This window comes from Carassius carassius, chromosome 12, assembly GCF_963082965.1.
Source record: "Carassius carassius chromosome 12, fCarCar2.1, whole genome shotgun sequence".
NCBI lineage: Eukaryota > Metazoa > Chordata > Actinopteri > Cypriniformes > Cyprinidae > Carassius > Carassius carassius.
This window is the reverse complement of record NC_081766.1, coordinates 2,412,772-2,429,871: the sequence shown is the minus strand read 5'-3', so window position 1 is coordinate 2,429,871 and position 17,100 is coordinate 2,412,772. Positions and strand designations below refer to the sequence as shown.

The 17,100-nt window shown below is 34.0% G+C and overlaps 2 protein-coding genes across 2 annotated transcripts in view; one reads left to right on the top strand and one right to left on the bottom strand.

The window, feature by feature from the left end:
- The window catches only part of napgb (N-ethylmaleimide-sensitive factor attachment protein, gamma b), a 6,370-nt gene extending 50 nt beyond the window's left edge, over positions 1-6,320 (top strand). Inside the window, exons 1-12 of the mRNA XM_059562742.1 lie at positions 1-234; positions 1,338-1,405; positions 1,498-1,582; positions 2,273-2,290; positions 2,633-2,663; positions 2,742-2,851; positions 2,981-3,047; positions 3,121-3,191; positions 4,835-4,913; positions 5,016-5,095; positions 5,167-5,296; positions 5,992-6,320. The exon at positions 1-234 is cut by the window's left edge and continues 50 nt beyond it. Of these exons, the coding sequence (XP_059418725.1) occupies positions 179-234; positions 1,338-1,405; positions 1,498-1,582; positions 2,273-2,290; positions 2,633-2,663; positions 2,742-2,851; positions 2,981-3,047; positions 3,121-3,191; positions 4,835-4,913; positions 5,016-5,095; positions 5,167-5,296; positions 5,992-6,132 (936 nt within the window). The 5' untranslated portion in view covers positions 1-178 and the 3' untranslated portion in view covers positions 6,133-6,320. The remainder of the gene's footprint in view (positions 235-1,337; positions 1,406-1,497; positions 1,583-2,272; positions 2,291-2,632; positions 2,664-2,741; positions 2,852-2,980; positions 3,048-3,120; positions 3,192-4,834; positions 4,914-5,015; positions 5,096-5,166; positions 5,297-5,991) is intronic.
- Positions 6,321-7,892: 1,572 nt separating this feature from the next.
- The window catches only part of LOC132154454 (piezo-type mechanosensitive ion channel component 2-like), a 71,379-nt gene continuing 62,171 nt past the window's right edge, over positions 7,893-17,100 (bottom strand). The window contains exons 44-54 of the mRNA XM_059563018.1: positions 16,290-16,437; positions 15,891-16,105; positions 14,782-14,940; positions 14,001-14,148; positions 13,726-13,914; positions 12,764-12,859; positions 12,403-12,575; positions 10,591-10,707; positions 10,406-10,488; positions 10,066-10,291; positions 7,893-8,953 (exon numbers count right to left, since the gene is read on the bottom strand). Coding sequence (XP_059419001.1) covers positions 8,701-8,953; positions 10,066-10,291; positions 10,406-10,488; positions 10,591-10,707; positions 12,403-12,575; positions 12,764-12,859; positions 13,726-13,914; positions 14,001-14,148; positions 14,782-14,940; positions 15,891-16,105; positions 16,290-16,437 — 1,807 coding nt within the window. The 3' untranslated portion in view covers positions 7,893-8,700. The remainder of the gene's footprint in view (positions 8,954-10,065; positions 10,292-10,405; positions 10,489-10,590; positions 10,708-12,402; positions 12,576-12,763; positions 12,860-13,725; positions 13,915-14,000; positions 14,149-14,781; positions 14,941-15,890; positions 16,106-16,289; positions 16,438-17,100) is intronic.

Here is a 17,100-nt window from a genome sequence, read left to right as displayed (position 1 = left end):
TGAATCGCAGATGTTGAATGTTGCATTACAGCATCCCCTCGGGCTCCCGTAGAAACCATCGTGACGTGGTTGAGCTCTTGGAGAAAATCAGGATAATCTACGTAACCGTCCATCCTCATCGTCATCCTCGCGAGCAGCGGGTCGGTCTGTGTCCTCTTCATCCGCCAAACCGAGAGCCATGGCCGCGCAGAAGATCAACGAGGCGCACGATCACATCGCCAAAGCCGAGAAATGGTGAGATAAGGACTATTCTCATATGAATGAGCGGACAGAACACATCGTTTCACACACACACACACACACACACACACACACACTGCGTTCGGATCGGCCTGCTGTCGCTGTCAGTCAGACTGTCACTAATACTGCTAGATAAGCGGATGCAGCTGGTTTTTCAACTCAATCATTGGTGCAGTTTTGTCCTGATGATTAAGTGAGATGATACGCGATCATTATAATATTCCACAGCGAGACTGATTGCGTAATCGCGCGTGCAGTGCTAGCTAGAGGTTACCTTGGCGACAGCTGCAGTGGTCCTGATGTGGTCATTGTTATGAGGGTTCTACTGATGATGTGGGCCATTCCTGAAAAGCATTGCATGTTTACAGTATGTGCCCATCATGTAGGGGAGTACCGGGGCAAGTTGTCACAGACATGTCGGTAAACAGAAGATTTAAAATCTAAAGTTCTGTTACACACGTGTTTTTTGGACACACTTTGCATTCACCTAAATTATGTGCATTATGATGATTTAATTTTTTTTTTTTGTAATATGAGTTCCCTTGGGGAAAATAAATACTTTAAAAAGAGTACAGAAAATTCTTTAAAAAAAATATAAGTGTGAACTGAATGCAATGTTTTAAACACCTAATTGTATAGTATTTACAATTAAATGAAAATGCATTATAGTTTAAATTTATATTGAGCCTATGTGTTTTCTGACTAAAGTACATCTGTATATGTAATTTCATAACTATATTGTCTTTAAAATATTTTTAAAGTGTACTGCTGAATATACTGACAAGCATTCATGGTAAACAAAAGTATACTTTAATATAAGTTCTATTGAAATTTATAAGTCGTTTATTTAAATAAATATTTTAATTACATATTTCTAATGATGAAATTTAATTTGAGTGCATTTAAAATATATTTACTTCAAATGTCATATCAAATAACACTACAGTTAAAGTTTTATTCAAGTACTTTATATGTGCTATATATATTGATCTACACTTCAAATGTTATACTTTTTAGTTATACACATGCAGTACATTTAAACACACTGATTCTTTTTCGATGAACACCGTAAAACAGTTGAATTTTACCTCATTCAGCTTGAAGACCAGCATGACCAAGTGGAAACCAGATTATGATGGAGCCGCTTCAGAGATGGCAAAAGCAGGTGATGAATGAAGTGATGTCTTGCATTGATGTTATTGAAAGATACAGTGAAATATTATGACCATAACATAATGTCTGTTGGTGTTATATCAGCTGTGGCTTTTAAAAACGCCAAACAGTTTGAACAAGCGAAGGATGCGTATCTGAAGGAGGCCGAGTACCACACAGAAAACAAAGCGTATCCTTCTCCTGCACATCAGACTCCAGTTACTAGTTCAGGACAGAAGAAGAAATCATAATTATCATAGTTAATTTAACAGCCGTATATCACTGGGGGTTACTGTATCTGTAATTCTTATGTTTATTTGTGATTTATCTGTAAATACTAGGAAAAATGTATTGGCAGAATGTGCCATATACTGTATATGAACAATACTTTCATAATTTTGAGGACAGTAAGATTTTATTTTATTTTAAGAAAAAAAATTTATTCAGCAGGGATCTTTTGATCAAAGCATCCTGGAAAATGAATGTATGATGGTTTCCATGGAAATGTTAAGCAGAAAACTGTTTTCAACACTGAAAATATTCAGAAATGTTTCTTGAGCAGCAAATCAGCATATTAGAATAATTTCTGAAGATCATGTAACACTGAAGACTGGAGAAATGATGCTAAAAATACAGCTGCGCAACACAGAAATAAATTACATTTTACAATATATTCCCATAGAAAACAGTTACTTTAAATTTTATAATAATATTTCACAATATAACAGTTTACAATATTTTTTGATCAATTAAATGCAGCCTTGTTGAGCAGAAGAGAAAACTCCTACCAACCCCAAACTTTCAAACAGTGTAGAATTTGATTAACTCTTGGTTTTATTCTCTCATTCGGTACTTATATTTACTTAACTAAAATTCACAGACTCTTCCATGCAGCAAAGTAAGTGAGCATTAATATTTCATATACTTATTTACCCCTACATCTGTACAGACAATCCAAAGCCAAACTAATCTAAAGTCTTCCAGTTTCTTTTAATAGTTAACATACTATTGTTCTATAACTTTCTACGTAGATCTTAAAAAAAAAAAAAAAAAAAAAGTGAGTGAAAAAAAAAAAAAAAAAAAAAAAAAAAGTGAAGTGACATTCAGCCAAGTATGGTGACCCATACTCAGAATTTGTGCTCTGCATTTAACCCATCCGAAATGCACACACACAGAGCAGTGAACACACACACACACACACAATGGCACCCATCATAACTCATGCTGTTCTTCTTCTCAGAGCGTATGAACAAGCCGGCATGATGCTGAAGGTGAGTTGGTCACACAGGGATTGTTATGGATGGCCTGTAGGTTTGAGGAGTGTCTGAATGTCTCTTGTACGTCGGCAGGACATGAAGAAAATGTCTGAAGCCATTCAGCTGATCGAGAAGGCCAGCATCATGTACATGGAGAATGGGACGTCTGGCACCGCTGGAATGGCCTTGGACAGGGCTGGGAAGTGAGTAAACGGATTGAAACACTTCCTGAGAGGTCACTTATGTGCTTTCTCATGTGTAAACAACTATAATATGCATGCAAAGCTTGTGTTACCATTACCAGTGTTAACTAGTGCCATCTGCTTTTTCAGACTCATCGAGCCGATGGATCTGGAGAAAGCCGTGGACTTGTACCAGAAGGCCGCATCTGTGTTTGAGGTGAGGAAATGCAAACATGATCATCCTAAATACTCATGCGTAACCCATGTGAACTGCTCTGTGATGTGTTCAGAATGAAGATCGTCTCAGACAGGCCGCAGAGCTTCTGGGAAAAGCCTCCAGACTTCTGGTGAGACTGCGCAGGTATGTGTTTAAGCATTAAACCGCCCAAATGATGCTCAGTTATGATGATTAACATGATTTAAAGTTCAGAAAACACATGGAACGCTCTGTTTAACTTCCTGTTGCTTTAAAGCTCCGCCTTCTGAAAAGTCAAGTCCACTCTGATTGGTCAGCCGACCCCAATCTTTTATAAACTGGTAAATTTATCGTAATCGAGTTTCAACAGCTGTAAACAGTATTACTGTATATCTACTGTATAGTAACTGCCATCCATATTGGAAGTCCATATGTTTCTTTGCCTTCGCGGTGAAAAAACAGCATCTCCTCGACATCACTTTACTGCTCTTTTTGGGCAAGCCAAAGCAGCAGTAGGTGGGCATTATGCAATCATAGCTAAATCACAGAAATAATAGCAGGATTACAAATAAGGCATTTCAGGCAAGATTTTCTGTTGGAGAGATGAAGTCTCTATTATTATGACTTTGTGCTCGTATCAGCTGTATTACTTACTAAAGGAAATATAAAATTTAAAAAAGCATAATAGGTGCCATTTCAGCATTAATAGTCCATGTCATAATACCGCCTTTGTTTAGTGTTCAGTAAATTAAATAGTTGCATATAATATCATTTAATCACCTTCATTACTTCACTTGCTCTCCTGATGACTTCACAACAGTGCTGTTAACTAAAACTAAATATATATATATATATATATATATATATATATATATAATGTATTCATTGAAATAAAATAAATGAAATATAAACAAGTTAAAATTGATTTAAAATTAAGATATTTTTTTATAAAAATGACAAAAACACAACAACAAAATTACAAAAACTTAAATTAACAGAAAAACTGAAAATGAAAAGCATAAAACGAATTAATGTTTTTTTTTACAAATACTATAGTAATAGAGTACAGAAATAACACTGTTTCACAATATAAATCTTCATTATAGTCTATATGAATTAAGTGCTATATTACAAGTCATCTGAAGTCATGTCATAGCTTTGTCTGAGACACAAAAGTTAATTATAGTCGTAATTCACTGATAATCGTCCTCGTTAGCTTTTCTAATGCCTTCAAAAGTGTTGTTACGTAAACTATATTTATATCAGTATAATAGAAATCCTAATAGTCAGAACCCTTAAACTTATCTTCAGTTAGCTGCCAAGGCAAAAAGTACTATAGTGATTCAAATTGAAATAAAAATTAAAGTAAATTAATCAAATAAATAAATAAACAAACATAAAAAAGTATAAAAACACACAGCATTACTAAAATGTTTACTTAAAAATAAAAATATAAAAATAAAAACAAATTCTTATTAACTTATTTTATTTCAGTTAGTTGGCACATTTCTATTTTTTTTATTGAAGTTGAAGTACTAAAATGACATAAAAAATGAAATGGAAAATTTTAAATAAATGTAAAAATCACAAAAAAAATTTAAATTAAAGTGAAAAAATTTAAAATATTAAAAAAAGAATAGAAAACAAGAAATACTATGTAATGCCATGTATTATAATAATGATAGCAAACTAACACTGCTTCAGTACATGAATCTCGTTCATGATTCTGTATGCTAGCTGTTCAAGGATCATGAATAAACCAGTGTAATGTATTCTTTATTAAAGTGTGTGTTGGTTCTTGTCCTCAGGCTGGACGAGGCTGCTGTGTCCCTTCAGAAAGAGAAGAACATGTACAAGGAAATTGAGAATTACCCGACCTGCTTTAAGGTGCAAATACTGATATTCAACTGGAGTTTTTGGAATAAACTTTTAATGTACAATTTAGCTTTATAATATTGCATTAGTTTCAACAGATGTTTGATATTGCAGAAAACCATTGCTCAAGTGCTGGTTCATCTCCACAGAGGAGACTTTGTGGCTGCAGACAAGTGTGTCAGAGAAAGTTACAGGTACGAACGAGTAACATCATCCATCGTCCTTGCATCATCTCTGCTCAGTATGAAGTTATTGTGTTGTTCAGTCTCCCAGGGTTCAGCGGGAGCGAGGACTGTGTTTCGATGGAGACGTTACTGGCGGCGTTTGATGAGCAGGACGAGGATGTGATGTCACGCGTGTGCAACTCACCTTTACTGAAGTACATGGACAACGACGTGAGTCTCAGACATCATATTACACTCCAAATAGAACAATACTGTGAAAAAAAAGAGAAAAAAAAACTCATTACGCTCAATAAAGAAGTCATTTAGCTAAGTATTTGTGAGTTAAAATTTCTTTAAGAATATATATTTTTCAATTCATTTTAAAAATGTTGAATTTTACTGACCCCAAACATTTGATCAATAGTGTACATGTTAGTATAATTTTTCTGTAAAATCATTATCATTCAAATTGACAAACAATTTCTGTTAAGGATTGTTAAGGATCACTTATTTGTATATATACATTAGTTTGCATTTGCTTAATTTTTTTTTTTTACTTTAGTTGTTCATTTTTATGTTATATTTAATATGCATGTGTAGTTTTTCTCTTGTATTTTAGTTTTAACTCTTATTTTTATTTTTTAAGTAAATTTTGTACTACAACTTAAAACAAAAATACCTTTGCAACAAGCTGAAATAAAATAAGTGTAAGTTGTTTTTAAAATATTTAATTTTATATATTGCATATTTTATTTCAAGTTAAAAAAGGTTTTTTATGATTTTATATTTAATTAACAATAACATTGGTGTAAACGTAATATATTTACCAGGCCCAGGCATTAACTATATTCCCAAAAATCCAATAATCATCTGATCATTCAGTGATAACTAGCTGTTTTCTCGTGTGTGTGTGTGTGTGTGTGCAGTATGCCAAGCTGGCGATCTCTCTGAAGGTGCCCGGTGGAGGCGGTGGGAAGAAGAAGAAAGCTCCTGGTGCTCCTCAAGGAGGCAGCGCTGGTCCTACACCCGCAGAGGAAGACGACGATTACGAGGGAGGTTTATGTTAATGGAGAGAATGACAGACTCCTCCATCCATGAGTGTGTGTGTGTGTGAGTGTGTGTGAACAAGCATATCAGTGTTTCCTGTCTTTGTGCAGAGAGTCATTCCTGAGGAATTCTGTTCCTGTTTGTCCCATCTGTAGGAGTGTCCCAATTTCTGTGTGTTTACATATTAGACATTTTCTTCATCATGAATTTTGAAATGAAAAAATGAAAAATAAAAATTTTTTGAAATGAAAAATAAAAATAATAAATATACAGTGTAGAGCTATAAAGGTTTTTTTCTTCTGAAAGAAGCTTCTTATGCTGCCTCTTACTTAATAATACTGCATTTATTTGATTAAAAATACAGTAAAAACTAATGTTGTGAAATACTATTATAATTTAAAATAACTGATTTCTATGTGTATATACAGTATTGTAAAATTTCATTTATTTCTGTGCTGCACAGCTGTATTTTCAGCATCATTCCTCCAGTCTTCAGTGTGATCTTCAGAAATCAGAATAATATGATGATTTACTGATCAAAAAACATTTCTGATTATTAGCAATGTTGAAAACAGCTGTGCTGTGTAATATTTCTGTGCAAACTGTGAAACAATGAGAAATACAGGGGGAAAAAATGTGAATAAAAGGGGCACTTTTGTCCTTTAATCGTGTGCTTTGTTTGAAGTCAATAAACTCCCATTTCCTGTTTCATCCAGATACAGTTTCCATTTTTCCCCATTTTGAGGTTGCTGAAAAAGTTCTGCACACATAAGGTAATGAAAGCGTTTCATGTCAAACATTAATTGTCATTAATGCGACATTAAAGACTAATGCATAGTTCAAAGATGCACTCAAAACTATATTGAGTGTCATCTTTGAGCATCAGCACAAGACGATCCATCAGCATGGAGCTCATATTGATAGTCATATCAATCATATACATGATCCCATAGTAAATTGAGACTCCAGCAGTACATCTGTGAGACCCTGATCCAAAGAAAGCTCGTTCCTGAGTATGGCTGCCAATGGAGTATGAAAAAAATGACTCACCTGTCATATTGCTCAAATAAATACAAGTATGAAGTACAAATATGAGTCAGATTCTTCTCCATGTACAAACCGCTTTCCGACGAGCACAACTCGCAGTCCTGGCGATGCATATGAACAGTAATAACTCTACTGTAACAATCTGCAAATGTGTCATGTCTTCAAGGATCTGTTAATAACTAACATTCATTATTCACTGTCACCACAAGTCAGATTTTTAACCACATAATCATTCATTAAAACATGGGCTGAACTAACCTAAAATGTTCATTCTGTTCATGTAGCATGAATGAAGCACATTTTACGCCGTTGTTGCATTGTGAAAATCAAACAATGCTTTGGGAAATAATTGATTTTGCTCATATTTCATGAATTCTGAATGCATTTCTGTGTATATCATCCATAAAATCCTTCGGATTTACGGAGAAACACATTAAAAAATCATTTGTAACAAATTTCTGTATAAATAATCCATTAAAAATCGTGTTTTTATGAAGAAATGTATACAAACAAATTTATTCTTATGTATAAATAATTAATAAATTCATTTGAATTTATGAAGAAACATTCAAAAATCTGTCCTGAACTAATTTCCATTTAAATTATTCATAAAATCATTAGAATTTACAAAGAAATGTAGAAAGAAGCAAATTTAAATTCGTTTTTTTTTTACTTATTTCTGTGGAAATAAACATAAAAAAATGTTGTGAAGAAACAAAAAAAAAAACATTTAGAACATTTCATGTATAAATAATTCATAAAATCATTTGGATTTATGAAGAAACTTTTAAAATTCATTCTGAACCGATTTCTGTGCAATTTGTTCATAAAATCACTTGGATTTGTGAAGAAATCCACACAGAAATCCATTTTAACCCTTCTGAACAAATCTGTTTAAATTACTCCTGAAATCATTTGGATTTACCAAGAAATGTGCACAGAAACATGAATTCTCTCTGTTTAACAAATGAGTTGCTGAAACTGATAATTCATTATAGTGTGAAAATATTCTCCCATTAGTTATGAAAAGTCATTATACATATAAAACACCAAACGTACTTTTCACTTCCCAAATCTGTGTTCATAAATTACAGATGTTAGCTGCGTATGTTCCTCTTCGCACTTTGTTGCACATGAGAAAAAAGGTTGCTATCCTGTTCTCGTGAAATGATCCGAATGTATCCTGAGAAAGATAGTGGATCATGATGCATCTAGTTGATTGTACAAATGAAATAATGCAAATAGGGACAGTCAAGTCATTCACAGCGCCACCTAAAGGGCTTCGGTCCTGCTAATTCTAAAGCAGGTTGAGTATTTCTTAATTAAGGTGAAAGTTGCATCATAGACGAAGCCCTAAAGTTCATTTATCAAGCCCTTAAAAACACTAGCAAGTTCACATACACTGGATAAAAAAACGACACGAGTGCTAACGTTACATCAGTTAGCATGAAGAACAATCAGTTCAATCCAACACGTGCAATTCACACTTTGTGCTTCTCGTGGTTCGTTTGGAGTTCCTCCGAAGGCCAGCGTCATCATCCTCACTCACTCTTCTCTCTGGCCCACTTGATCATGGTTTCTGGAGAGCGGTAGAGGAAGATGAGTTTGGTGTACAGGTCTTCCTCCAGGTCCAGTTCTCCCGTCTCTCGGACCAGGAAGATGTCAGTGCAGAGCTTGAGGATGCGGTTCACGTTAGGCAGCTCATCGAACATGATGGTGTGCGAGATCCCGCTGAAGAATTCACGCACAAACTTCCCGATAACCAGAACCACCGACATGTACAGCCCCATGATCCTGTGCACACACAGGTTCACATGTTTAACTTGAGTTAAATACGCTTTAATCCTAGATTGATCAAATCTATCTTCATTAGGTTCATATGGATTTCATTTGGGATGTGCAACATTATGACCTTTTCTATAGAAGCTCATTTTCACCATGGAATAAAAAAAAAAAGTAATTGCAACTTCTTCTCAAAATTCTGATTAAATAAAAAATAAAAAACTCAGACCTGCAAGGAGAATCTAATTGCAAGATGTATTTATGAGATTTTAGAATATATTTAGAATTGCAAAAAAAGGTAATAATTCTGAATTTTATCTCACAATTCAGACTTTTCCCCCGCAAAATTGTATTTATTCCTCACGATTCTGACTTTTTTCATGTAATCATGAATTTATATCTCACAATTCCAAGAAAAAAAAAAACTCAGAATTGAAAGATAAACACTTGCAATTAACTAATTTTTAGACCATGGCAGAATTTTTTTTTTCTTCTAAGGGCTGCATGAAGAAAAGTCCAAATTGTGAGATTTATTATTATTATTCTGTGATGGAATCATGCTTCTCTTAAATCATTTTTTTTTTTTTAATCCATCATATCAGTTAATATTGTAAACTAACGCCAGTAGAATACATTTTTATGTTATGCTCACAGAGGCTGCATTTATTTGATAATAAACACAGTTAAAACAGTACATTAAAATAAAAATAAAAACTTGTTTCTATTTGAATATATTCACAAGCTAGTCTTCAGTGTCACATGATCCTTCAGAAATCATTCTAATATGCTGATTTACTGTTCAAGAAACATTTTTGATTATTAAACATGTTGAAATCAGCTGTGCTGATTAATATTTTTGAGGATTATTTCAGGATTCCCAGGAGTCAAAAATAACAGCATTTATTTAAATCTTTTGCAACATTATAAATGTCTTCACTGTCACTTTTTGGGTGCATCACTGTATCGAATTTAACTTTAAATTTGGTTTTTAAAAATGTATTCTTAAACAGACAACACTCTATACATCTCTTTAATGTTAGTGCTGTGAGTTTAAGTTGTAACTCGTCATGACAAGCATATCAGATTCTCCCCTTCAGGAAGGACAGAAAAATGACTTCACTCACCCATAACCAGCCAGAAAGCCCAGACTGGGAGGACTGACTTCGTCACTGAAGATATAGATGTCCAGACCAGATTCGTTTGCATTCCTGGCTGAGCCCACAGATAACGGCCCTGGTTCTGTCTGATTCACGACCCACCACTCTTGGATGGCCTCTGTTCTGTCTCTTTTCGCTTTGTTGTCTGTGCTGGAATTACGTAAGGACAGTGTGATGTTCATGTATTCTTTGCCTTAGAGAGCACACAGAAGAGGGAAGAGAAACAGGTCTGTTAATGAATGCTGTAGAAACACATGGGAAATTTAGCAAAGGCAAAGCTATGCCTGGTGGAGAGCTGCTGTTTTACCATTTTTGTAGAGCTGCGCAATAGGCTTGGCATTGGAGTTGCTTGGTGCTCTGATGTATCTTGGAAAAATGTTTTCGATGAGCCTTAAATAAAATACACCATTACAATTTACCATTCAGCCAAATGGCTTTTTAGTGATAAAAAAAGTAAGGGAAAATATGTCTGTGTTTGAAGCTTGAACTCACACTTCTTTGTGTTCGGTTCCATTGAGTAGTTTCTTTAGCTTAGTTCTCGTGGGTATGTCCAAGTTAATAGTGTGTTTTCCTATTGCAGTTTCAGCTTTGGCACCTAAACTGAGGTTTCTGTTGGATAAATTCAGCAAATGAAACCAAACAGAAATGAATTCAGTTACTTCATTAATGAAAAACTCGGTCTTTGTCGTTAACATCTTTGTCCTGACCAGAGCGGCACATAATTCATATCAATGTCATTACATGCAGAACAAATTCTCACGAGATGATATGAATATGAATCATGTCTGGCTCACACAAAATAAATTAAATATTAAACAAAATAAATTCCTATTACTGTACTGTGACAAAATTATTCTCTTTTTTGTATTTGTTGGATTAAAAGTAACTCATGAAAGAAATCAAAAAAATGTTGTCTATAATTGTTATTCATTTGTATTATATTTAAAAAATAAATTTGCTGCTAATTGACTCGTCCTCAGGCCATCCAAGATTTTTAGTTGAAGCCGTGGTCCTTGGTGATTAATATAATGCAAGTCAGCGTCTAGCAGCACTTTGAGAGTCAAAAACAGCATATCAGGGAACACAAAATTGAAATGATTTACATTAATTCAGATCCTTAAGCAAACGGGGAAATCTGTTTCTTTCAGACAGTTTGTTTCAGTGAACTGGTTTAATACTATCACTAGTATGTTTAAATAATATACGCTTCATATTTTTTTATTAGGGCTGGTAATTTAACGCGTTAATCAGATTATTTAATTATGGAGACAAATAACACGTTAAAATTATTAATGCATTTAACGCACTTTCTCCGCCCCAGACCTATGTGGATCATTTGCCATTTCATACAGGCGATTGATGACTAATATGAGACAGGGCAACAACTTACTGCATGATGGAGCCTAGAGAATATCCCTAAAATTCAAGATATGGGGCAAAATGCCCCCTATTTTGTCTCATATTTACTGTACATCACATAGTTAAGAAATATCACACGAGCTGTAGGCAAGAGAGTGCAAATGTGATACTCATCTTGTACAACAGTTCATTAAGAAGTTAATAGTGTTATTTTAAACACGTTGTACTCTGCTTGAATGCTTTACATGTCTAAAGTATATAAAGTGTATAAACTGTTGCTCATAAGCTCACCCTTTTACATAAACAATGAGAAACCGCTGAGACCTTTGCCCCTTCATTCAAGCGTTTGGTTCACTCATGCTCATATCAGATTCAAACTGTTTCCTCAGTTCAGTGACTGCTTTTAGGAACTGAAGCACTGAATGATTCATTCATCACAGGATCAGATATTTCCAGTCGGAGTGACTGTCAGGCGTCTGAAAGTGATTTTTGATTGAAAAACTTGTAGATCTGCGCTGCTCGAGCCGTTGTGACCTGAATCGGATGATTCAGTCTGCTTGAACCAGTCCAAAAGAATGATTTGCTCATCTTAGGCTCTGGATTACAGGCAATAGTGTTGTGAATAATGTTTGGTTTCTTGCACTAACCGATCGCTTTGCTTCATAAGACCTCAATATATTGTCGGGAGCCACAGGTATTAATTTTTAATTCTCAAAGGCGGGCTGACTTGCACTTTATGAATCAGCTAAATATCTTCTTTACTGTTCTACTGAAGAAAAACATAAAAGCAGATTTCCAGTGAACTATCCCTTGAATATGATATCTAGTAAAATATAATAACATTATGGGATCTCAGGATGAAATCTTTGCATTTTTTGACATTTTTATTTCACCCATCAGCCGCCGCTAGCAGACCAGGTTCTGTCTAAGCCTGTTGAACTCTACCTCTGTATGGACCAGGTGAAGGTGAGAGGAAACTTCTCCCTTGTGTCATCGAGCATATTAATGAGGTTCTTCTTGCTCGGGGGGCTGATGGTCCAGAGCGAGTTGGAACTTCCTTCTAGTTCTGCTATTGTCAAATCCTCATAATTATAAGACTCCAGGAACAGCAGGGCACTCTTTAGAAACAATCCGGGATGCACAATTTATCAGTATCAGGCAATATTAGCTTCTTGCATTGGTTTGACAATAAAGCACATCGGGTATATCTGAAATCATTTCTATATATTGGTATATTACTAAAAAACATGTTCATGTCAAAATAAGAAGGAGCCACTGTGATCTAAACAGACAGTTAGTTCCTTACTGCATTAGCATGGTATATTTTTGACAACTTGGCAAACTCTGTGTCTGAAGAGATTTGTTTCACATGGTTCAGCTGGGCGCTCATTGTGAAGATCGGCTGAAAACAGAATAAAACAAACACAAGAAAAAATAAAAAAAGAGCACCATGTGAATTAACAACCTGAGATCTGAACGCTTCCAAAAACATCAAATCACCTAGTAAATACTGCAAAAACAGTGCAAAAAAAACAAGAACTAATAGAACTTGAGATAAAATATAATTACTAAAGTTTAAACTAAAATAAAAAAATGAAAACAAAAGAATAATAATAACTTATAAAATAATAAATATATAATTTAAATAAATAGAAAAACACTGCAAAAAACAAGAACTATTAGAACTTGAGATAACATAATTACTAAAGTTTAAACTAAAATAAAAAATGAAAACAAAATAAGAATAATAACTTATAATAATAAATATATAATTTAAATAAATAGAAAAACACAGCAAAATACAAGAACTAATAAAACTGATATTATATAAAATTACAAAAAAAGTAACTAAATTAAACTAAAAAAGAAAACAAAAATAATCAAGTCTAATAATAATAATAAATGATAATACATTATATTAATAAAAATACTTAAAAAATGACAAAAACATAAAATTACTAAAACTAAAAGTAAAATAAAAAAAAAATAAAAATAAAAAAACTTATTCAAAATATTAACAGTATCTGAACAATACTAAATTAACACTTCAATATGAACTCAAACGTTTCTAATTAACTGATCTGAAGTGCTTTCTTATAATCTTACTGGATGACTCAATTGTCTTGACAAATGTCTTTCAGGAGAAACACCTGAGACAGAATTAATAGCAATAAAATGTTCCTTGGCTTTTACAGAACATAAAAAATCTGCAGAAATCTGAAATGACCATGCAAATGAGCAGCACAGTGTCCTAAGTGTGACGTGCACCTGAAGTCCTCCAAGCGTGAGCGTGACGGACACGTCCAGCGGGGTGTTGACCACTCCTGCCACAGATTTGATCAGAGACATGAAGAGCAGCGGGAACCAAACGATGCAGATCAGGAGCATCACGATCAGACCGCCCATTCCATACTTGACAAACTTCTTCTTCTTCTGCCCGCTGGGCTGAGGGTAACGCTGCCACACGACCACACACATATGCTTAGGATGCTGCCTTAAGAGCAAGCGCTCTATGTAGACTGTGTTATTTCTCACTCTCTTACCTTCTCGGACTCCCTCCAGCATTTCAGGATGAAGATGTGAGCGTAGATGTCCTCCACACAGATCCAGCTAGACAAGCTGAGCGTCGTGTCCGTCCAAACCCAGTCCATCACCGCACGCAGCTCCGTCAGGAACGGGATCAGACGGAACCTGGGACACACAACGAATACTAAACAGGTGGATCCGTTATGTATAGAAACCGACTTGGTTTGCTTTAAGTTCCTTTTACTTATAAAATTAGTGGTTGACCAATATAACAGATGATATTTGACTTTTTATTAGCAGCATTGTTGATAGTTTTTATGTTAGGATTATGTATCATAAGTGGGCCTTTTTCTTTGATGATAACTGGGATTTTAAAAAAAAGAAAAAAAATGTAACAATAAATGGGACTTTTATTTTGACAGTGATAAGAATGTCAGCGCCTGTGCTCCCAATGACTAATATATTATACATTTCATGTTTTTAACAATTTCTTTCTTTGTAAAATAAATAAATAAATAAATCCTATAATAGGATTACACAAACAATAAATTGCCATCTAAAGAATAAATCTGTTTATTTTACTGATTTTTTTCTTTCCATTTAAGTTCAACATTTTTATTTATTTCTAATTTAGTATAGATTATGTAAAATAAATATAAAAAACCTGTCATCCATGTGTTTTTACTATCTTTATTTGAAATAGTCTGAAATCATATATATATCAGCTGAGATATCTGATGCTCTCTGAGATATCAGACATGTTTATCAGAACTACATCTCCCTGGACAGGTTTCTCACCCGTGGAAGAGGAAGAGGTTGATGTAGTTGTAGCTCTTGGTGAGGAAGTTTCCCAGGATGCGAGTTGGATATCCACAGCGGATCTGATACGCTGACAGGCCGAAGTAAATACATTTGACAAAGTACCACACCTGAGCGATCGGGTTCTGACTGAAGCGCCTGCACAGAGGAGATCAAACACCTGTCAGGACATTCCTCTCTGCATCATTTGTTCTAACAGATTACTACATATTCTTATTACATTTATTTATTTCTGTATGCCATTGCTAAAATACATTTTTAGTAAACAAAGAGATTGTCTAAATTGAAATCATGAAACTTTAAGTTTAACAACAATTACATTTTGAGGACTTTTTTCCTCAAATTCTGTTGTTGTTTGTTTTTTCCTCTCCTCAGATTTCATGTTTTTCAGTTTTCACTTTTCTGGATTCTGGTTTTAATGAATTAGATGAATTTAGTAAACTTTTCATATGGCCATATGAAATGTTTTTTTTTTCTCTGAATTTTATTTTCTATACAGTTTATTTTTTATATAGTTTATAGATGAATAGTTAAGACTCTCACTAAAATAACATTTTGTTGATGAAAATAAAATTTTTGTTAATACTATGCAAAATGATGTAAAAATTTAACAGACCAAACCTATTTTAATCTTTTTAAGGATTAACGAACATATAATAAAATATGTAAAAACCATCCTGAATTAATGTATATATATATATATATATATTAAACAAATGATAGGTAAAAATTGATAGCCTGAATGCACTGTAAGTCGCTTTGGATAAAAGCATCTGCTAAATGCATAAATTTTATTTTATTTATATATATAATGTTTATTATTCCTTTATTTTTCTCTTTGTATTAAGAGGCTAGTCTTAGCCACACCCACACATCAACCAGCTCTCTTTGATTCATTAATTAACAGTGGTGTAAGAATACCAGTTTGACCATTTGATTTGTGTCCTGAGGAATACTGTTAAGCTGAGACAGGTTTATCTATTTTTAACTAGTTGTAATGATTTAAGTACCTTGTAAGTATTTTGCCACAAAATCCTGTTTGTTGCCTCAACTTAAACTGAGAAGTGTAGTTCCCAGTGTTGTTTTACCTCTCCGTGATTCCTGGTAGGATGAAAAACATCCAGAAATGGATGCCGAACACCAGGACGACCTGGAAAATCACTTTTCCCATCACTGTCTTGCGGAGGTACAGGGCACGATCCACCACCATCGTGCCGAACTGGATGAGCACCATGACGAGGAACGGCCCGGGAACTTGGTCTTCTGACAGTGAGGATGTGATATCAGCACCAGCCTGATGTTTCTGGGAGCCACAACACACAGCCATGGAAAGTCCATTTTCAGAGTCAATTGAGAAGAGATAAGGGCAGATCTGATCCGAAACCTTGCTGTCTAGTGGCATGCATTGTGTATAATTTGTAAGCAAATATATATATAAATATATATTATCATCACTCTTTATACTTCCAAATACTTTTCAAATTTACCCCAAATGCAGAAAATCCAAAGACAATAATGATAAAATCAATGGTGTCTGCTAAAAACATCAAGACGTAGACGTCTGTCACGGCGTTGTACTCCGGATGGATCAGGTTATAGAAGAACTGACGGATGGGCTGATAGAACTCAACCAGTCTGAAGAGAGAAGATAAACAGAGACTCCTAAAATATATTAAACATATAAAGAATGAAAGAGTGCACATCATTCAGCCAAAACAGTCAGCAAGAAATGGCATTCACAACCCTTCTGTAATCTGTTCAGTGAGAGAAAAACATGCATAGGATGGGACTTGAATTTATCCATTATCCAGTTGATTGGATCTTTTAAATTGCAGGGTGCTATTGAATTAAAAAATTCAGATTATGTTTCCCATTTAAATTTTGGAATCTGTTTTAATACTTTAATTCAATTTAAACAAGCAAAAGGCATGTCTAATAACTGAATTCATAAAATGTAATCATTTATTAAAATGATAACAATAATAGTGTCATAAGAAATATTTTTTTCCAAAAATCTGTTGTCTGTTTTAATTGTCTGGATTTTTTTTGTTTTACAATTGAATGCAAATTTATCATCAAAGACGGTGGTAATAAAGCATATGCATTAACCTTTAAAAACATTTTTTTTGGAAAACAGTGCTGCACAAGAGAGATCTTCTCTTTAAAATTTAAATACTGACCAAAAATGTTTTTATACCCCTTAAAAATAATGTTAATATACTGCATTATTATTATTATTATTCATTTGAAAAGTACATTCCATTGTACAATAGTAAGCCATTTTGGTCATTATTAAAT